The 23,420-nt window shown below is 34.7% G+C and overlaps 2 protein-coding genes across 4 annotated transcripts; one reads left to right on the top strand and one right to left on the bottom strand.

Annotated features, from left to right (window-relative positions):
• Positions 1 to 1,293: 1,293 nt before the first annotated feature.
• On the top strand, positions 1,294 to 13,813 carry LOC126965939 (uncharacterized). 2 transcript variants are annotated; one of them, XM_050809748.1, is made up of 7 exons: positions 1,294 to 1,417; positions 1,539 to 1,662; positions 3,972 to 4,087; positions 8,525 to 8,627; positions 10,154 to 10,314; positions 10,917 to 11,077; positions 11,984 to 13,813. In XM_050809748.1, the coding sequence occupies exons 1-7, from the start codon at positions 1,373 to 1,375 to the stop codon at positions 13,788 to 13,790; spliced, it is 2,517 nt and encodes an 838-aa protein (XP_050665705.1). In that variant the 5' UTR covers positions 1,294 to 1,372; the 3' UTR covers positions 13,791 to 13,813. The 2 variants fall into 2 exon arrangements, with proteins under 2 accessions (XP_050665705.1, XP_050665704.1); XM_050809747.1 differs by having other exon boundaries at positions 1,308 to 1,456.
• Positions 13,803 to 22,968, bottom strand: LOC126965990 (PI-PLC X domain-containing protein 3). Of its 2 annotated transcripts, none has more exons than XM_050809850.1 (7): positions 22,799 to 22,968; positions 21,585 to 21,704; positions 20,151 to 20,313; positions 19,251 to 19,380; positions 17,020 to 17,178; positions 15,801 to 15,997; positions 13,803 to 14,224 (listed from the first exon to the last, which is right to left on the bottom strand). In XM_050809850.1, the coding sequence occupies exons 1-7, from the start codon at positions 22,827 to 22,829 to the stop codon at positions 13,990 to 13,992; spliced, it is 1,035 nt and encodes a 344-aa protein (XP_050665807.1). In that variant the 5' UTR covers positions 22,830 to 22,968; the 3' UTR covers positions 13,803 to 13,989. The 2 variants fall into 2 exon arrangements, with proteins under 2 accessions (XP_050665807.1, XP_050665808.1); XM_050809851.1 differs by lacking the exon at positions 22,799 to 22,968 and adding an exon at positions 21,873 to 22,022.
• Between the last annotated feature and the right edge of the window lie 452 nt (positions 22,969 to 23,420).

Genomic DNA, 23,420 nt, shown 5'->3' with positions numbered 1-23,420 from the left:
AGATCGCGGAAATATAAATCGTGCATAGTAGCCGTAATTGCGTTTGCAGACAGATTTGTTCTTAAAAGATGACAAATAAGATAAAACCTTTAGAATAATGGTTTTAATATATTTTATGAAAACTACTAAACAGATGAGGTGAGCATAAGAATAAAAGCAAAAAGGAAGAATAACAGACTTTATTCATTTTAATCAAAATTTCTATTTCTATAGATTCTTCTGAACTCTATTGTAACTATCATTCTGCACACTTATGGTGAAGGGATCTAGTTCTTTCATTAATCCCCTCGTTTTGTTCTGAACTTCAACATAAAGAATATGCTCTGTCATTGTCTTTCAATCTTCTGGTGTTATACTTTCAAAAGCAACTTTTCTGTTTTCATTTGAGCTGCTGAAATGTATGATTCATCTAGGTATATATTTTTTGTTTCCCTCCAGCCCAATTTTGAATATATCTCATAAGATCTTTATCGCCAAGCAGCGATATGAAAACGTTTAATGAGAACCTAGCGTTCATTTTTATTATCTTTGAACCATAGCCATTTGCTATTGGTATTCTGTGTAGTTTCACGGCAGTCTGGAAAATTTATGATTTCTCTTAGCTCTGCTTAGAGGTTTAGATGTAAGGTAACTTGGTGAAACACAAAAAATAAATATATTTTGAATAACGATCTGCAATCAAGTATCAAATTACACCGTACTAACCTACGAATTCATCAAGATGTCTAGACATTTACTAATTTGCCTCACTATCGTTCCTTCGTTGTAACATAACCTAACCTAACGAATTTTATAAATTATCATAGTTGATAGTGATTTGGTCCACGATTATAGTGCTACTAATCTTATTACAATTCACAGTTTTCAATAAATTATCGAAAAAAAAATAACAACCTCTAAACGGGAAAAACACGTAAATAAAACACAGAACATGGTTTGAATAGGTAATTAAAAATCAGATGAATGTGTTATGATAAGTTCTTTTATACCTAAAAAAGGAATCATAAAATTGAAAAATCCCAGAAGAAATTTAAAAGACCCAGCATCCACAGTCATGAAATAAGTAAATAAAAATTCATAAATGGGAGATGTTGATAAAGGTTTAGCGGACTATTAATTTAATTTTATTCATCCGATAATCGGACGACCAATTAATTTTATTCGTCATTCGTTAAGCCAGACTCAAACTTTTATACTCATTCAATCCTGTTTTATGACTTAATCTATGGACACCACAGAAGCGCGGTAATTTTAAAATGTCAAGTGAAAGTCAATAACATTAAAAAGTATGCCTTTTTCTACAACACTTGACGGGAAATTTACGTTGATTTAATAATAAATGCATTTACCTACATAAATATAAAATTGTGTAATGGTCAGTAGGATAGGAATAAATGGTTTCGGCCGTATTGGCAGGGTAATATTTCGTACTTGCTTTCAGAAACCAGATATACAAGTTAGCACCTCTTTTATATTTATATTAAAATCCAGAAAATAAGCTTCCATGATTTCCTAAATATTTATTAAAATTTTCACAGGTAGTTGCAATAAATGATCCGGCTATTGATATTGAATACATTTGCTATCTAATTAAATTTGATTCGACACATGGCAAGTTCAAAGGAAATGTTTCATTTAACGACAATGAAATACACATCGATGGTATGGTGTTGCTTATTTTGCTATTACATTATTAGATTGTAGAGTATTCAACAGCCAATGGCAAAGACTTCTATGCATACTACTAGACAAGCTCTGTGGCCATTCATAATTGCTGAGTTTAGGTTCCGACGCCGTAACTCATTTAGTCCACTGTGACCAAGCGAGAAGACCAGTGTACTGATTTGTAATCCGAGAACCATGTTTTCAACAAACTAACATCGATTTTATGATATACTAGCTGACCCGGCAAACGTTGTTTTGCCATATAAAGTATAATTCATGCGATAGTTTTATAAATAATAGCCTATGTGTTATTCTGGTGTGTAAGCTATATTATTGTAAAGTTTCATCAAAATCCATTCGGTAGTTTTTGCGTTAAAGAAGTTCAAACATACATCCAGACATACAAACTTTCACATTTATAATATTAATAGGATTATTACATCTTCGTTAGCAAGGTATATTCACCATGCCTGCTCCCCTCTCCGCCCGCCTGCTCTATCCGTAATTGAGACACAATAATTGTTATTCATAACTTCGTGTCCAGACATAGAAGACTTTGGCCAATGGCTAATTTGGTATTGCTTAGTACCTAAATGGTGCTTCATTATTTGTCTTCTACCTTACGGCGTCCACTGCTGTGTTCCAAACCATTTGACTTGGTTCCTGTCGCCAAGTCTAGTACACACACGCATTACAAAGGTTTGTTATAATGAAGCTTTTTACTAAAAGGCAACAAATCTGTGAAATAAACTTCTTATGCGGTGTTCCCAGATCGATGTGATATGGGTACCTTCATACTAGCGCGAACTTACAATAGGATGGCTATGTTCATTATATTCAGATTTATTTGGTGTGGCAAAAGATCATGGTTGGCGCAGATTACGTTACCCTTTTTTCCGCCTATCCCATTAATATTTTTGGACACATTTTGTAGGTACCTACAAAATCAAACTTGTGGGGTGTGCTGGAGAATGAAGCTGCACCTCACTAAAAGTGTTCTATTTTTTAAATACTAGCTGTTTAATTTTGTTCTGTTAAAATTGTATCTCTAGCTGCACTATTTGGCTATACATATTTCCTCATACTTAATACCTTACTTACCTAACACTTAATATTACTATTGTAAAGTCGAATATTCCAATAAAAAATTGACTTTTTTATTCTTCAAGTAGGAAGCCCTTAACAGAGTTTTAAAATGGGTAAAATAGTAAAACTTATTGCTTGTAGTTTTTCTGGTAGTTATTTTGGTCAAAATTCTAACACCACGATGGATATTTTTTCTGTAAGACATGATAAGGTATTGATAAATAAAAGGTAATTTAATAAAATAATATTTTATGTTTTTTGACCTAAACTGGGATAAGAGGACAGATTTTTCCGATTGCTTCATTGCCCAAAAGTGATGCTGAATTGGGTGGATGGTGCTCTCTTGGAAACATGCTGCTGTCCATCCTACGTTCCTTTTTTTTTTGATAATAAGGGACGAGACGAGCAGGACGTTCAGCTGATGGTAATTGATACAGCCATGCTCAGGATTCTCAAAAAACACAAAAATTATGAGCGGCACTACAATTGCGCTCGTCACCTTGAGACATAAGATGTTAAGCCTCATTTGCCCAGTAATTTCACTAGCTACGACGCCCTTCAGACCGAAACACAGTAATGCTTACACATTACTGCTTCACGGCAGAAATAGGCGCCGTTGTGGTACCCATAATCTAGCCGGCTTCCTGTGCAAAGGACCCTCCCACTGGTAAAACTTTGTATCCCTTAATTGCCAATTTCGACACCCGTGGGAGGAGATGGGGTGGTGCGTTTCTGGTGCGAGACCACACGCATCTACTTGATATAATAGTTTGCTGTTGTTACCCATGTGTGTATAGTGCAGTAGGTATATCAAAACCGACAAGTGTGAGTTGACTTTACATATTGTCTTAAGGATCACTACAATATTGTATTTCCTAACAGCCGTTTCCAATATACTATCTACAGATAGAGATAAATTACTACCTTCTATTGTCAGTAATTAGCTGTCAATAATTAGAAGCCTTATATTGGGACGCGTGAATTGAATTTTCCATAGAAAGTTCTATCGCTGGTTAGCTATACGTCGTCCCATTGACAGACAGCGTGCACTGATAAGGTGAGTTACCGTCGATTTGTTTATTGGGACAGAAAAGTCAGCGATAGTTACGATTATTATCTCAAGTAAGAGATTGACTGAATATTGGGAACGGCCGTAAGATTGTAACCTATTTTCTATGCATTAGGCAGATAGTCACAGATTCCTATCGATTTGGTTTCAGATAAAGTGATAAAGGTTTTCCGAGAAAAACTGCCTGCAAATATTCCCTGGAACACTGTAGGGGTGCGTTATGTCGTGGAAGCCTCTGGAATGTTCACGTGTCTCGAAAAAGCTTCGGTATATGATTACACTTTAGTACACCCATAGATAATACACTAAATACTAGAGATTGATGTGCAACTAATGTTTTTATTTTGTAAAATCAGTGTACCCAGGCTAAGAGATGGCGCTGCGTTATTTTTACGCTCTTAGCGTACCGTCGCTAGATGGCGCTAATCATGCTTAAGTATAGTTTTTACTATGGATGTACACCGTATTGAATGATGATTGTTTTGTGTGGGTGGAAATTCTTATTCGCCTATTATGTTCAGCAGTTACCTTTAAATAAGGAGAGGCATTCAATGATTACAACACGATAGTCAAGTCTTGTTTTAATAAGTAAGTTAAGTGAGTTTTTTGTCATCACTAGCTCCATCTATCATGTATGTTAAATTATTGCCATCGTGGCGAAGTAGCAGCGTACCTAATAGAATAGGTGGCAGCACTTTCAATGCAAATTTTAAATTTTTTCATGTGCCAATGTAGGGAAGTTGCACCCCCCTGAGTACACCTATATACTTTACTTATAAACTGTATGTTATGTACCAGTATGTTTTCAATATCCGTTTCAGGCAGAAGTCACACAAAATTATTAAAATATATAACATACTAGCGGACCCGGCAGCCGTTGTACACACATATTAAATTTTAAAAATTGGTCCAGACGTAGAAGCTAGAGGTCCCGGGTTCGAATCCCGGTAGGTGCAATCATTTATATGATGAATATAGATGTTTGTTTCCGACTCATGGATGTTAAAATGTATTTATGTATGTTTATATGAATTTATGTATGTTTAAGTAAGTATATTGTATTAAATATATCATTGTCTTGTAGCCCATAACACAGGCTATATATGCTTAACTTAGGGCAAGATAATTTGTGTAAAAAGTGTGTCAATATTAAAAAAAAAGACGTTAGGAGGAGATCACTAACATACGTAGGAGAATTATATGTCGACTGTATTGAGAATCAAAACCAATCTCAAATTCACTGGAACACACAAAAAAATCATCAAAATCGCTCCAGCCGTTTAGGAGGAGTTCAGTTACAACAGACGTACAAATTAAGAAATATATATATTAAGATTATATCAAACCAGATATTACGAACCATGTGTATAATATATCAAACAGCTTTACTAATTCAATTTAATACTACTTATATGTATTACTAGCTGACCCAGCAAACGTTGTATTGCCGATATTAAAATCGCGATACAAAAGTAATTGTTGACCGTAGATGGGTGAAAATTGAAGTTGTATGTATTTTTTAAGGCTGACTCATAATCAAACAAATTTAAAAAAAAATGTCAAAAAAATTTGGTGTTGACCACCCTTAACATTTAGTGGGATGAAAAATTGATGTTTTCCGATGCTCAGACCTACCCAATATGCACTCAAAAGTTCATGAGAATCGGTCAAGCCGCTTCGAAGGAGTTTAACTACAAACACCGCGACATGAGAATTTTATATATTAGATGTATTTCAATGACGGCAGGTGTAAAACATCTGTTCGCCCAATATTTTCTATGATCTTTGTCGCTTGAGATTTGAGGAAATACATAAGGTCTACCAGGTTTTACCAGTGGGAGTCTCCTTTGCACAGAATGCCGGCTAGATTACCACGCTAGGGTACCACAACGGCGGCTATTTCAGCCGTGAAGCAGAAATGTGTAAGCATTACTGTGTTTCGGTCTGATGGGCGCCGTAGCTAGTGAAATTACTGGGCAAATGAGACTTCACAAGCTATGTCTTAAGGTGACGACTGCAGTTGAAATGCCGCTCAGAAAATTTGGGTTTTTCAATCATCTTGAGCGGCACTGCATTGTAATGGACAGGGCGTATCAATTATCGCTATCAGCTGAACGTCCCGCTCGTCTCGTCCCGTATTTTCATTAAAAAAATTTTGGTTGCGGTCCGGCTTTGTTGTGCATAACGCATCATAATACGACCTACATCGTAGCGTACCGCGCCACGAGTCCAATTGACGATTACATCGCGTAATGCCTCTTCTCTGCCATGCTTCTCATTTGGCTCACTAAACGGGATACACTCTAAATATTGTATACAGCAGAAATATAAGTTAACATGTACAGGGCGAGTACCTCCTTCTGAAAGTGCATGCTTTTAAATGTGTTCTAGATTTTATATAAAACTAAAAACAATAATTTAAGCTATAGATGAACAGAATTCAACCACACAGCCCCCAAACCAATAATCCGCTTTTTCTCGCAGAAGTCTTCTGAAAGCCGTGACGGATTGAATATGTCTACCTTCTGACAGACTTCATTATACAGAAAACAATTAATGCGATATAAACAAGAATGTTGACAAAAATTTATTGAATTAGGCGTTGCTTTGCGGAAATCCATAATTATACAAATGATTTAAGTTTTCTTTAGAGTTAATTCCGCCAATATTTGTTTTTAAAACAATTCGACACGTGTTTCATTATATTATATCACATATTAGATATCACTTAAGTACTTAAAGTCAAAAACTACCATCCATTCGAAAAAGTATGCCTCAGACCTGAGAAGAACGGGCGCAACAAACTCAGCGGGCTTCTTTTTTTATGTACAAATACGTATTAATATCGTACAATAAGAATAATGTGCTGTAAACCAGAGCTGATTTTCAGCATCTGCCGGGGTAACTAACTGTTGGAGTGCCAGTAAACACAAAAATAAAAAAAAAAACATTTTATAAGAATGTTTAAATACAAATACTGTTTTTGAGTTTTCTTATAGGTGGTATATTATTCCCACACTTAGTCGCATTATATTTAAAGTGGTGCTTTGGAAAGCTTAACATGACCTGTGAAGACCTGATACCTACATTTATATACCTACAGTTATTTTGTTTGTGGAATATTTGATCAGTTATTGCTGTCATGTAGTACCAATAACAACTAATCTAAATATAATAATATTTTTGTTACAATAAAGCAATAAAGATAAGGTACAACGCCCATAAATTTGAAAACATTTGGTAAGGTCAACGAATTAGAGATAAAATGGTATGATAGGATGACCCTCAGGGCCAACACACCCATTTTTAAGATAGTTAGGTAGGTACCTAAACGATATGATTATTGTTTGACGTCATAGCAGATATTGGAATGGTGTGAAGATTACAGTCAAATCAAGAGATGGTGTTAGCTCGTGTTGTAAAATCTCTTAGCAAAACGCTTTTAAAAATCACAAGGCACGAACTACCCAAGCTTGGTTGGAAGTCAACGTTCCAAACTTTATAACTTTTGACATCAAATTAACTGACTGTAAACAACACGCCAAAAATTTTCACAGTCTGATCTAAACGGCAGAATCAACTCAAACCGAGCAAGGCTCTATCTTCCAGGTATTTTTAAGAACTAGCTGTACCCCGTGCATTTCTTCGAGTCATTATTTTCATCAGGAAGACGTCCACTGCTGGACAAAGGCCTTCCCCAACGATCGCCATAAAAAGCGGTCCTGCGCGTGCGCTGCCCTCATCCAACCTACCACCTAACACGTACATGGTCACCATTCGAGGACCTTAATGCCCAAACGGCCACCTTTCCGTAAAGCAATGTGCCCTGCCCACTGCCACTTTAGCAACCATTCGATCTATGTCAGTGACTTTTGATTCTATCTCGCAGGGAAACTCAGAACATAGCCCTCTGAGCGACCATGAGCTTCTTCATAAGGGGCCCATAGTTAGCAACCACGATTATTCGAGTATAACAAGTTTTTGTAATGTGTAATATGTACCAGAAATAGGAATTGGTGTTACTTAACCATTTTTTTTAGATACTATACAATATTTATGTAGAAAATTGTATTTACGTTTCTACCATGTCGTCGTTTACATTTCAATCATTTCACTAATAAAAACATTCCAGCGCACAGGAATAAAGCAATTCGTGAGCGCTTTTCCTTCCAAATTACTTCACTAAAATAATTAAATCTAGCTGAGAGTGTCGCTAATATGTTAGACACCTACACTTATTTCTTATGACTCTGGCTATCATGGTATGATATGACATCCTCCGCGTTTAGTTCCAGGTTTCCGCAATTAGGTTTAATTGTGTAAATAAGTGGTTACTTATTGTGGTCAGTAGGTATTAGCTAGTTTCTCCAACCAGCCCAGCTCCTTCCAGAAGTTCAGAACACTCCTGGGGTGTTCGTAGACTTCTAGGAGCGACCTCGCATTTACTACGGTTTTTGCCCGTTGGTTGGCCACCCCCGCACAGTCTAGGATTTCATGAGTGACCGTTTCTTCCTTGGCTAGACAACCTCCACAGTTAGGAATGTCGTTACGCCGATTGTAAATAGGTGCTTGTTTAGTGATGTGTGACCCGTTAGGGTGCCCACCATGATTCGGATGTCATGTCTGCTCAGGGTGATAAGTCGACGTACCAGTTTGACATCAGTACCTACACTGATATATTTAATATTTTTGGATAAATTGCAGGGACATTTATCGAGCGGTGGCGTATACAGGGTGTTCGTAACGGCACCTAGTGTGGATATACCTATGTTTATAGTTGGAGTAAACGATCACATGATTGGGGAAGGTAAGTAAATTCTTTGGTTCTTACGTGAGCGATACAAGTCTGCGTAGGGCTATTTGATAGAAGTCATCCATGAATTGCATTCATAATGTGATTAAACATTTAATAATACTTTAAGTGAACAAAGATGTTAAGTGCACTCAGACACAGTGGGAAAAAAGGCTTTTTTATATCAATACGGGACGAGATAAGCAGAACGTCCAACTGATGGCAATTGCAACGTACATTACTACACATTACTGCTTCACGGCAGAAATAGGCGCCGTTGTGGTACCCATAATCACTGGTAAAAATAAGTGGGTAATAAAGGCTAAATGGGAATTACGGCGCCTTTTTAGACACCAAAATGTGTTTAAGCACTATATTTTATGGTGTCGTAGCTACTCAATTTACTGAGACAGAGGTTAAGTACAACCCATGATCAAAAGTATCAATTTTGTCTTTTTTATGCACAGGTATAGGTCTAAAGTTTTAGGGTGATGCAAACACAATCACATCAATTCCCGGTACCGATCTGAATATATTTAGTTTTTTTTGGCAGTTCGTATAATTCCCGCACGTTGAAATATTCCCATCTTATCGTGCGGGAAAGCCGCCATGTTGGTGACGTCAGGTCACTTCTCTGGGATCGAATGTCGATTGTTTAATAATAAGATAAATCTTGCATCACATTATTTATATAATGATACGCCAAGATCCGTTTCATTTGGTATTGTTGTTAAGCAATATGTTGTTATTTAAAACACTGTTTTTTTAATGTGTTGACGTTTTGCGCCACTCCTTACACTCTTTCATTTGTGTTCCTTTAGTTCTATGATTATAGTCTCGACGTCTTAGCGCTTCTGCCTTGCTCTGTTTTTGGACTGCCTTTTCCATTCTTGCCTTCTCAATTGTACTAAGGGGCTAACCGCTAGTTGTAGAAAGCATTCTTAAAGTTCATGTTTAATTCTATCACATGCTATCTTTGACTGTCAAAATGAAAAGAAAGTGACGGTATTATATTTAATGAAACATTAACTTTAAGGATTCTATCAGCAACTAGCTTTAAATTTTTCTTTTGATCTACGGCGGAACTAGATAAATAAAAATAAAATACTATTCACATTTACTAATATATGGATATATATTATATATATATATATATTGTGGACGTGTGTGTAGGTATCGCTTTAATACTCGCTTTGGACCACTATAAAAAGCTAAAAGAAAGTAAATACTTATATTTTTGTCGAAGGCTCGCTGTAAAATATGTACCTAATGAGAAAATTTTCCCCTATTCGGATATTTTTTGTCATAAAAAGGTCTATTGTAGCATTACATGAGTAAGTAACTTGTCATATGATTAATATCTTTGTAGATTAAATAAACCAGCGCGTAACAACAGTTATGACAATTTATTTCCTTGTATAACCCACGTGCTGTGGTGTAATCCCGGACACCAAGCTTTTTTTTTATATTTCATTTTTTAACACAGTTTTTGCGCGTTAGTAATTATCCCACATACTCTCCTAGGCACGTGATTGTTTCAGATATAAAAGTGATTTCTTGCGCTTCAAGCACTCTGTACTGCTTGGCACCCATAATGAAGATACTGGAAGAAAACTATGGAATATCTGAAGGCTTCATAACGAGCATTCATTCTATGACTCCATCCTTGAAACCTCTCGACGGACTCTGTTTAAAAGGGAAGGTAGCATTTTTGTTTCAAATATTATTCTGTCATCATGTCTGAATATAAATGTTATAGAAGAACACACAGCAAGTATTCTTTTAGAAGAATATTCATTGAGTATTAAGTACAATTTTATTATACGTATGGATAATAATTTTATCTAGATATTATCTTAGTAAAAATAAACGCCTATACAGTTTAATATACTTGACACTTGTATTAACTCAACTATTATGGCAATAGCAATGACACTACAATATTGTATATTTGATTAAATAGAGAGCAAAAAAAAAGGTGGGAGAGTTTCCTGCGCCGCTTCTTCTCTTCCAGAGCGCCATTTGTTTCCGAAGCGGTAGTAGTGTATAGTATATTAGAAATGACATCAAAAATAATTCTAAATGAATCAATCTTGAGAAGATAAATGCCTTTTTAATAGCCACTTACTTACCCAACCGTAAAACTCGTTTATCCTCAGATTCTATTGAAAACGCGACCATTTGCAAAATGAATATTATAATAATTATTATACCAAGACAAATGTAAAATACTCTGTTTCACTTTGTCAGCTTACTAGAAATTGCAACTTTTAATGACATTACCAAGATATCCCCGTCTTTCAGCACTGGCGCGATCACAGAAGCATTCACCAGAACATAATACCAGCAGTAACGGGAGCTTGTAAAGCTCTCGGAAGAATAGTACCCAGCGTTAAAGACAAGCTGTCTGGTGTTGCATTCCGAGTGCCCATCGTTAACGTCTCCGTCCTTGATATATCAATCAGGTAAAGGAATTTACTTTGACTTTGGAGTTTTTAGACCTGATTCCTGGTTGCAACTTTAGGAACATCACGTTACTCGGCTCTGGCGCAATCCAAATACATACCTGGTGTTTTTCTCTCTAGGATCATCATCACCATTATCATAAGTCGGAAGACGTCCACTGCTGGACAAAGGCTTCCTCAAAAGATTTCCACGATGATCCTACCTAGGGGGCGTACCAACACTCCGGTTACTTCCGGTACGTGATCGCCTCGAATGGCGACTTTACTGCCCCAACGGCCGGCCGGCATGTTCTGCCCACTGCCACTTCAGTTTCGCAATCATTTGGACTATGTCGGTAACTTTGGTTCTCCTACGGATCTCCTCATTTCTGATTCGATCTCGCAGAAGACAGAGAAGTAAAACCAGCCACTATGCTTGGCGTTCGTGGACTATGAGAATGCCTTTGATCTGGGCGGTGCTTCAGTCTCTCCAGAGGTGCCACATTTCTGTAGGTTACTCTCGAGGAAATATCTTCCACATACCGATAAATTAGAGAATGTAATTCTTTTTCCAGGTCGCGACGAGGCATCCATGTGATGCCTTCAAAATCTTCTCTAAATTGGTTGTTAGCAGTATTGGTGGTAGTGGTCAGATAAACCGTCAAGAGTTTGACAAAAATTGTGAATTCTGAATTTATTGCTTTTTTTCCAAAAGAGAAAATATAAATATTTTTGGTTCTATTGTAAGGAACTAAGAACATTATAACTGCTCCATCTCCTGGGTTGATTGCTTATCGACTGCGTAAAATTTTAAGTTATATTACAACCAGGCAAATTTATTTACGTTGTAACGTAAACAGCCCATATACCTTAACTAATTTCGACTAGATGATATAGCTCTCTAACTATCATAATTACTAATTTTAGATTAATGCAGAACACAACATTGAAGGAAATTGTAAATACTATTGAAAATCACAGCGTTCTGAGAAAGTTGATAAAAACTTGTGATGAAGAGGCTGTCTCTTCGGACTTTCTCGGCGAGGAACATTCCTGCATTATTGACATAAACTCAAGTATACAGCTAAAGCCCAACTTCTATAAACTTATTTGTTGGTATGAAAATGAATTCTCTTATGCGTGTCGTGTTATTGATGCCATAATGTTTTCTGATAAACAGTTAAGGTACAATCTCAAGTCGCTAATTGCAAGATTTCAGCCAATTAATGCTCCGTCAGAAGCTTTTCCAACAGGAAAATGTAGTTGTGGTTTAAACCCTAAAATGTTCTCTAACACCGTTCAAAATATTGGGTTAAAAAACATATACCAGACGCAGAAGGCTGATAAAAAATGTACTACTTTGTCAACGGAACAATTGCCCCTAAGGAATTTAAAAAAAACTAATGAAGTTCTTAAAAAATGGAACGAGAATAACAAAAATGGAACATGTCACAACGAAAATCCACTGCTTCACAATTTAATTTCTTGTGAACTTAACCATTTGCAAAGTACACACTATATGAAAAGTCAAGAACGTCTGCAAAAGGTAAAAGAAAAATTTAATAGAATGTTGAATATGACTGAGGATCTACTGAAGCAATCAACGTCTAGGAAAAGTGTAAATGTGGGCGAAACTACCACGCATAAAAAGGCAATAATTGACAATGATTGCAATAGCATCAATTTAAAAAATGAAGGAATACAGAAAACTAATCCTATGAGTGGTGATTGCAATACTGATGATATGCACGAATTAAATATTTCTAATAGTATAAAAGATAAAAATGACATAGAAAGCGATATTTTTGGAGCTGCAACTGGAGATTCCATAGTAATTGAAAAGGACAATGATGCAGATATACGGAGTCAATCAATGCATGAATCATTGGTCATTAAATCAAGTGAATGCAAAAATTCAACTAACCAATTTGATAAATTGGCCATTAGTGGTGAAATTCTTGGCGACTTATCAATATCTAACGTAGCACAAGATATTTCAGTAACCGATACCATACGGTACGGGTTAGATGAAAGCAATACAACATCTAAATGCACAGAGAGTCCTAGTAGCGCTGGCAATAAAGAATCACTATTAAAAATAGATATGGTCAATGTATTAACACAATCTGAACCAAATGTCAATTCGATTGCGCGATATCAATACAGTGTAACAGAATGCAGTTTGAATAATGAAAATCTTCCGAGTTCGTATTCATCCAAATATTATTTAGAAAATACTGAATCAACTAACAATGACATTGGTTTAATTACCAATACTAGCTATGACTTGAAAGCATTTACACAAGCAAGAAATTCTGGTGTTGAAAAAAGACTTGACAAGGCAGTAGTTGAAAGTACAACTTCCGTAGAAAGCTCTACTTTTAAGAGTCTAGAGAAAGAAATGAAGAACAGCATTACATCAAAGAGGCATTCACAAGATATTTACGATAAACTGGACAGTGCAAGTGTAAGCGGTTCCGAGACATCATTTGATATGAATGGGAGAAAGTCGCAAGTTATAAACATTAACGATTTAACGAATTCATTAGAAGATTTGTCGCGTCTAGATAAAATTTGCAAGATCATGGAGATTTCCGATGAATTGTCCGATAAACTATTTTCGGCTTTGAAAAATTCTACATCAACCGATGGTGGTAAGAAAAAGTGGTCTTTTAAAGATTTGTGTGAACGAATTAATTTGGATGAGTTTTGTAACAATGTGTTTGGTAAATAACAAATAAATTCCTTGTCAATGTAAAATAATATATTTTATTTAAGGCACTTTCTATTATGCTTATCCTAATAATTATAAGGTATAGGGGCGTGGGAAAATATAAAAAGTAATACAAAAATATCACAATTAAAATATGTAAAAGGCAGGTACTTGTAGAAAACAGATTCTTGTAGCTATATGTGTTATAATAATATCAGGCTTACCCACTATGGTTGAAAGAGCGAGTATTTTTAACGAGTTTGAAATTAAGTTGAATAACAGTCTTGGAGAATACAGCATCATCCAAATCTACGAAATCAGCAATGACCACGTTAACAGGGGATGCATCGGTGGAATGGAAGTGACCAGGAGGGCCGGGCACGAAACCTGTTAGTTTCGGATAAACCTCTTTCTTTACTGGCTTTGCGCATTTCTCGCGCAATGTTGACACCCATCTAAAAACATCAAATAGTGAACTAAATGGTAACAGAATATATAATAATGTTATATTACCCAAATGTTTTCAAAATTGGTGGGATCTTTGAAATTAAAACTTTTTTAGGCGTGCCTGACACGTTATTATGTAGATTTTGAATAAGGGGGAAGCTCGTTCTAGTAAAGTCGGGTCGAGTCAAGTAAGAGTATAATTAAACATATATATTTCAAATGTTCATTCTTTATAAATATAGAAAAAAACATAAAAAATGTAACAACACAATCAAATACAGAATACGACACCAATATCTTTTTTAATAAATTTCCGTTAAAACAGAGAACAATAGCGATAAAAACACTAAAATTAAAACGCGGTACTTTTTGACAGGAGACTAACGGACACTAAATTGTTTCAAAACAGTTTTATGGTCTTGTCTCGGTTATCTCACTTTCATATATGGTTCGTCTATTACGCTAGTATACTAGTTTATGGAAAAAACCTAGTTGTATTTCGTATTTTTAGCCTCGCAATGATGAAGTTTTCACTTCTTTGCAGAAGAGAGCTATTCTTGCCATGTTACATCTTGGTCATAGACAATCATTTAAATCCTATTAATATTATAAATGTGAAATTTTGTATGTCTGGATGTATGTTTGAATTTCTTTAACGCAAAAACTACTGAATGGATTTTGATGAAACTTTACAATAATATAGCTTACACACTAGAATAACACATAGGTTATTATTTATAAAACTATCGCGTGAATTATACTTTATATGGCAAAACAACGTTTGCCGGGTCAGCTAGTAAAAAAATAAAATTTTATTACTGCTCATATTCAGTAAGTATATTTATGAACATATTAATATAAATTCACAGAAATCGTCACCTTTTTGCTATAAATACTTATTTGCATTGTTATAACACTATAATTAGGTACTGATCAGACTTTTACTGTATACAGGGGTGGATTTACACTAGGGGCAGTTGGGGCAAGTGCCCAGGGCGGCAAAATTTTGAAAGTGAAATATTTTTTTTAGTCTTATCAATGTTGCTCAATATAATTAATTAATTATGTTAATTAATAATTCCTGGTTTAATTAATAATTCAAGAAATTAAATTTATCCATTATTTGTAAATTATAATTATGGCACGGTTAGTAAAAATTAACAATTAAATCGATTTAATCAATTTATTCCCTTGGAGATTTAAAATAATAATCGATTTTTTTTTATTTTCTGGAATTACAAAAAAAATAATTAGTATTTGTTTGCATAAAAATAAAATATATAAACTATAAGTTTAAGTAAAATTATTGGGGCGGATTTTTTTCCGGTGCCCAGGGGCGGCATTAAGTTTAAATCCGGCCCTGACTGTATATCTTACTGCTCTACAGTGGAACATGTAAACGATCGGTCAGAATTGATCAGACAAGTATAATTTGTATTTTTTCAAAGAGCACAAAAAATCCGTGATAATAAAGAGCGCCATTTGTTTCCAAAGCAGTGGAAATGCTTAAATTTATATCAATTATAAAGTAATAAAAAAAATCCTTTTAACTATATTATGTTGAGTTGAAATTGTACAAGTCACCTGAATAAAATAAAAGAAGGTGTCGGCGTCAACACTGCTTGATGAACGAATCCCATGCCGGGGTGACGTTTGACATTCCTCAGAAAGTTCACGAGACCAATGACAGAGTCCTGCTGTGGCCACGGCGAGGGCAACATTTGGGGTTGCCAGAACTCATTCGTGGCGTACACCGATTGGTGACGGTACACAACTATAATCTGTAGTAAAAATTTATGAGTAAATAATGAGGAATATATGACAAGTTAATAATATTTTAGTATATTTTATTTATTCAATGCCAACAGTCTATCCACCATTACAATTTACTCAGAAAAAATATTTTAATATGTTACACTCGCATTAATAAAAGTAAATACAACATTGTAATGGAAGGCCTTGTTGTTTATGTAATGGTAAGTGACCGCCACCCAGAGTCTATTAAAATTAAAGAAGAACCTAGCGTCCGACTGGTAAGTTTACCACTACAGGAGGGATGAGCTCAGCTGGTAGGAGCGTGTACGAGTGGGAGGCTCCATTGCACAGGATGCCGGCTAGATTATGGGTACCACAACGGCGCTTATTTCTGCTGTGAAGCAGTAATGTGTAAGCATTACTGTTTCGATCTGAAGGGCGCCGTAGCTAGTGAAATTACTGGGCAAATGAGACTTAACATCGAATGTCTCAAGGTGCTGATCGGCACTGCATTGTAATGGGCAGGGCTTATCAATTACCATCAGTTGAACGTCCTGCTCGTCTTGTCCCTTATTTTCATAAAAAAGAGCGCTCGGATGGAGCCCGAGCGGTGCGGGTTCGAGTCCCGCATCGTCCATGAATTTTTGTGACAAATTTAATTTGTGTTTAATCCCAGAAGTGAGAGATATCACTTTAAAATTATAAATTCTTTAGGAGTCTTAATGTTTGTTGTTTTCTAAGCTTAATTTGTAAAGTAAAGGACGACCAAGCCTTGCTAGGATTTTTAAGAAGGTACAACTTCAACAAAAAAAATCTTAGAGGACATCTGGATTCCAACCTTTGTTTTCTAATGTTTTTCTAGCAGTTTCTCATTAAAAAACGGATAACACTACATTTTTTAAAATTGAAACCTTGCTAGAATTGATCTTCTCTCGCCCCCAATACTAAATTTCACTAAATGCGTTGGAGCCATTTCCGAGATTCAGATAATATATATACAATAATTGCTCGTTTAAAGATATAAGATAAGTCAACAATGATAACAAACCTGCTGACCAAGCCTTTGAACATAATCAAGTGTAATGCTCTCCAAATGATTTTGTCTTGGTACGAGTTTGGGACCAAACATGTTCAAGAGAAACCGAATTAGCTTTCTGTGGTCATCGGCAGTGAATCCATAGAAGTGTTGCAAGTCTAATATCACAACCTGCAATTATGTATTGATGGTGTTCATAAACATAGCATTTTAAAACGAATCCTTAAGGACGCGTTTGCGAATCCGACATTAATAAGATATTTTTCGGTAGAGTTTGTGATGAAATGAAACTAAATCTAACAAAACTAAAAATTGCCAAATTGATTACTTCTTTATCTCCAATTAAATTTTTTTCTTGGAAATTTTGATATTTTATGTCGTAAAAACGATTATCCGTTACCTCTTCACACACAATTGATGAAATGGGGCTTCATTCGGGATAATTTTTCTGCTACTACTTACATAATTTTGTCTCTTAAAAAATACGTAAGTAAAGCAGATACAATATTGTATTCAAAAACACGGGAAATAAATTAATGAATATGTTATAAATAATCTCAGAAAAAAATTAAATGTATCGTCTAAAATTCATATATTTTTCTGATAAGCATGAGCTTTAATATGTGGTATTAAAGGTTATTTTATCTTGTCACTCCGTACGCATTGAACAGAAAGATCTATCGAAACTACGTCAGTCCGCGCTCGGCCGCCGTCGTGGGTAGACCCTGTATCGGTTGTAAGCAGCAGCTCGTGCTCGGAAAGATCGCTGTACGAAAATGAATATTTTTTATAAGCTCTACAATACTGTCTTTGATACTTTACATATTTTGTACGCAGTCGGATTTTCTAAAATTATGTTTTTGCATTTTTTGAAGAATTAGTGATTAATAAGTTCATCACTAAATATAAGGTCTGTCTATGGACTGTCAACAAAAATAATATATCCAGAAATAGTTGTAATGTTTTAAATTCAAATATTTTTATTCAAAATAGGATTTAAAATCATTTATTGAACGTCAAAAACTACCACCCATTCAAAAGAGACTGCCTCAGACCTGAGAAGAATGGGCGCAAGAAACTCAGCGGGCTTTTTTTTTAAATATAAAATATGGATTACAATGTGATATTGTACAATAAACTCGGTGTTCTCTTGATTCCCAGTCCGTGGTGTCATTAAGAAAATCGTTTATGCTATAGTAACCTTTCCCACAAAAACGTTTTTTAACAATTCTTTTAAATTTCGTAACGTAACTCGACCCCACCAAGTAGTATGCATAACAAGTTTATGCTTGTTCTTCGTGTTAACATTACGAGTGTCACAGTTTCTAGAAAATTCCTCAATGTGCTTATGAACATACAGAACATTATCAAAAATGTATTGAGAAGCAACAGTCAAAATGTTTATTTCTTTAAATTTTTCTCTTAATGATTATTCAGGACCTAGGTTATAAATCGCGCGAATAGCCCTCTTCTGCAGCACAAAGATGGTATTAATATCGGCCGCACTGCCCCATAACAATATACCATAGGACATAATACTATGAAAATAACTAAAGTAAGTTACTAGTCGCTCCGTATCTATGTCAGTTAACCGTCTAATTTTCTTAACCGCATATGATGGAGAACTAAGCCTATTCGCCAATCCTTCAATATGGTGGCCCCATTGCTTTTTTGGAATCAAGAGTAATGCCAAGAAATACAGCAGATTCCACTGGTTTTACCACCTATTGTCTAGTCCCTGGAAAATCAGGTTTCCAGGTATCCCTCTCTCATTCTCATCTCATTCTTCTCATAATGCTCCATTTCACTCATTACTTTGGCACCCATACGGCAGTGGACCCATTAATCTTTTATATTCCACCTTGTTTGGTCTTTGGTGACCAATATATAAATCCCAAGTCTATATGCTATTGTTAAACATTGCGGTTGCGATCATAAATTGCGTATTAGTGTAGTAATTAGTGACATTCTATTGTATTTACTATTTTGATTCTTACCCTTCTAAACTTTGATATTGATGATATCATGACTCATTACATGTTAATTTTTATTTAGGATATCCGGTAGTTTCGGTTATGGTTTTGGAGCTACATAACCTCTAGTTATATAACTCGTTCCAAATGTGAATGAAAAAGTACGAATTTCAAGTTTTTATGTTGTAACAATATTTATGGCCAGACTAGTTCAAAATTCAGAAACATACAACAACTGTGCTTGTTAGGAAATACTTATAAAAATAATACCTCCCCAGGATGTTTGTCAACAAACTCCATAATTTGATGCAAAGGTTCTGTGATCTCACCGGCATACACTCCATGCGTGAAATAAAAACTTTCTACACCAGTTTTGGTTGCTAGCCTCAAATCAAAATATCTGAAAGTTTTTACGAATCTTGATAAGAATTTACTAAAAAATATATGCTTTTGATTTAGTATAATAGTTGAGCTTATTAAGGCAATATGCTATCTTATCACATATTATGGATATTACACAGACTGGTAAGATATAAAAGTTGAGAGCTTCGGTATAAGCAGGGGCGTGCATTTTCTAGCAAGGTAGGGACTGTAGATCTAACTAGTCATTTTGCGCTTTATTCCGACATTATGACATAAGTTGTATCAAATGCCGCTTGCTTCGTATATGCAATCTGTAGACTGTCTACCGTAGGTAGTAAATTAACTTTAACACTAGTGCTATATATACATAGATTCAAAATAAGGTAGGCCTAATTGCCTATATGATATGCACGCCCCTGGGTATAAGTAGGCATCAGGCGGATATATTGTTATGTGCAGCCCAAAAAGCCCTTATAGAGATCCATTGATTGAGATTGGTAATTACTTCCCATAAGGCGAACATAATTTTATAGTTTTTACATTAAAAAACCTACCAACCATTTTATTAAAGAACACCATGGAAAAAAAATTTTAAGTAAGCAGCTATTTCGGTCAACAGGTCAGCTTAGCTATGCAACACAGCAATGCTGCCTGTATTCTTCGTACACTTTCCCATAATGATAGTTTTAATTTAATAAATGGTATTGTAAATATAGTTATAAGATCTGTTTTGTTTGAATAAATAACTTTTTATTGTACCCTTAACCAAAAAAGAAGTAAGCAAAGTTTTGAAATAGAAATGTATACCTAATGCCAATAAGGAGTTGTTGATAAGCATCTACGGCTTGTGTGATTGTCCATCGTAATATCGTACCTTTAAACAAGGGATACAGTCTTTTGAGGATGGGTTCCGCATCTGGAGCTAAGCCACTTGATCTTGTAATACCATATGTCATAGAATCATGACTTCCTGAAACATTAAGCGGATAATGTATCATAAAATTTAATTTTTAGTGCTTTCACTGACTTCTGGAATTAAATATACTTTTTTAGTATATATACCAAAACTTATGATGAAGCTGGATTTGTGTAATTGGCTAAGTGGTTTAAGCGCTGGGGATTATCCTGAGAGGGGCAGGATCGATTCCAGCATCATCCATAAGTAATGATATACATATATCAAAAATGTAAGGAGAAATAAGTGGTCAAATTTCAATCCTGTACATATATTTTACAATACAGATATGATAGGCAATGTGTTTCCGGTGCAATAATTGTATCTATCATTGTGTGATTATGAAACTGAAGTGGCAGTGGGTAGGGCACATAGTTCAAAGGACAGATGGCCGGTGGGCAGCAAAGTCCAAAGAAAAGTTTTTGTTTGGCCCATTCAGTTGTGAGTTTGAAGAAGATTTGGTACATCTTGTGCAAGCTTGGTGGTTAAAATTGTGTATGAATTTTATGATTCCAATCCTGAAGTTCGCCAGTGTTCCACCAGTTGCATTGCCCAATTATGATCATAAAACAGTTTTAAACCATTTCTTTAAAGCTGGATTCAATAACAATCCTAATATTATAAATATTGGCAAAACTTATTAAACTCCAGGAATGTAAGAGATTTAGTGTGATGAGCTCTGTGTAATGAGAGAGATGATAATGCGATTGGGGTTGTATCTGATAATACTGAATTTTTTTTATTACTGAATGCACTAAATTATGTCGTGTTATGTATTGTTTTAACTGTTCTAACATAACCTAACCTAACCAATTTTAATGAATTGTAGTTGACAGAGCTTTGGGGATTGATGAACATGAACCCTTTTATAATTTTTTTCCTTTTATCAAAATAATTATTGATGAAGCCGTCTAATCTGTCACAGACTATTTTTTACATTTCATTTCACTGCTTTTCATACAATTTATGGCTGTATGGGCTTGAACCCTTTGCCTGTCCTAATATTTTAAGAAGAAACCAAAATAATTTCATGACAGTTTTTAGCCTCCCGCCGCGATGTCAGATGTCATGTAGTGTTTATTTACGTGATTTTCCTGTTTTAGGTTAGAATTTTTTTCGTTATTTTCTTGAAAACTGTGCATTACCTTGTAATAATAGTGGTATCATTATAATCGTGGACTAAAGCTCTATCAACTACAATATTTTTAGCCTCCACATTCGTGGCTACGGGATACTAAGTCCAACCCCATAATTGTATTATATTATTAAATATTTAAGTAATGTACCTGGAATAGCCAAATAAATTATCGGATATTGTTTTATTTCATCTGGCAATTCCGCCATCCAGTGTCTTAGGTTGAGCTTTTGCATTGTACTTTCTTCACTCATAGTTACAGTTACTGAAACTAAAAAAAAACAATTTTAATGCCACATAACAATTCAAGTTTAAACTTATATTATATTAAAAATCAAAACAGTGAAGCAACATGAAATGTTTTGTTAGAAGTATCATTGTTCTTTGTCCTAAGAAATAATAAACACACGATTGATTATGAGATAACTGAATAGCTTACCTAACTTATGTTACACCATTTAAATTTAATATATTTAATACTATATTGGTAATCAAAAAAGACAAATTTTTTTATTGTTTTTATTTTGTAAACAAAGAATTTGGATGATACTGATAAAAGGGCGAAGGCTGATATATTTGACATTTCCTAAGTCAAAAATGACGTCACTGAGAAAAAAGACATAGGATACGTCATATTGACATTTTTTTTTAATTTATCTAGTGACACGGGTCGTATTGACATTTATATCTAGTGTGACTACTGGCCAGTTTAAAAAAGTTACAGACTATTTATACATTTGACTAACGCATTTTTTTCTATCAAATATTAGTGTTATTATCAATTTATTAAATAATAAAAATAATATAGAATACAAAAAAAAATTTTTAGAAAGATATAACTAGCTCCTCCTGTAGGTAAGTTAGAACACTAGTTTAGTTAACAGTTTATAATTTCATAATCATTTGAGTAATGATTATTTTAAGTACCTATTATAGTTATAATTGCTTATCACTGCAAAGTATTTTATACAAAGGTTGACCATGACCGAAGGAAACCTACTACGAGAAAATATTTAGTTTTATCAAATTACAAACCTTAATCGCGTACCTATCCTTAGGTATGTTTATATGTTAAATGTATATTAACAAAAAAAACAACTTCTCACACATACCTCGAGACGAAATACCCCGTAATGCTAGCAATTAAATTGCTACTAATAGGAAGCTGTGCCTTATAAATATAAGGAATTATTTAATAACTTATACGTATCTACTGATTCATACTGCGTATAAATTTATTAAATTATGATATTACGGAGTCTGCAAGGCATGAATAAAATAATTAAACAGTTTGTTATGAAAAGCACTATAGTACTTCCTTACCTTTTTATTTGTGATTAAATGATAAAAACACAATGTACTTACAAAAACACAGCATAAGAAACCTTTGTCTCATGTCGCGGATTTGATATCACTTTACGAATTTAAATAACATGCGGCCGACACTTGTCACCATGGGTAATATAACGGTTATTTAAAACATACTGTAATTATTACTACCCAAGCCACAAGCACACATGAACCTGAGTTGAAATGAGAATGAACATGCAATATGTGTATAATCTCGGTAATCAATGCAAAAAGTCTAGTTGTTTGATATTGGATTGAATCTTTGTTTGACGCTAATCGTAGGCTTGTTTTATACGGAGTGTGAATTCTAATTCAGGCGAAGTGAAGGTATTATTTTGGTGACTGGTTATTTTGAAGATTTGACCAGTTGGACATTGACCTTGATGGTAAAAGTGTCTCACGCGTAATTTAGTCTTTATTGGAGACAAAAACGGCAGGTTACTACATTTTGTAAGCGAAGCGAAGATAATTAAAAAGCGTTTTAGAATAAATAAATACAACACTAATATCAAATTCAAGGATTGTGTATTTCTTTAGCGGTGTCATTGGTTTCGACGAACTTCAATATGAGGTAACAATGAAATAAGGGATGTAGGTAAAATAATTCATGCTTAGGCACCTTTGCGATTACTATGCC

The sequence above is a fragment of the Leptidea sinapis genome, chromosome 9 (assembly GCF_905404315.1).
Source record: "Leptidea sinapis chromosome 9, ilLepSina1.1, whole genome shotgun sequence".
Lineage (NCBI taxonomy): Eukaryota > Metazoa > Arthropoda > Insecta > Lepidoptera > Pieridae > Leptidea > Leptidea sinapis.
Note: the sequence above shows the minus strand (reverse complement) of the source record. Positions and strands in the feature narration are given on the sequence as shown.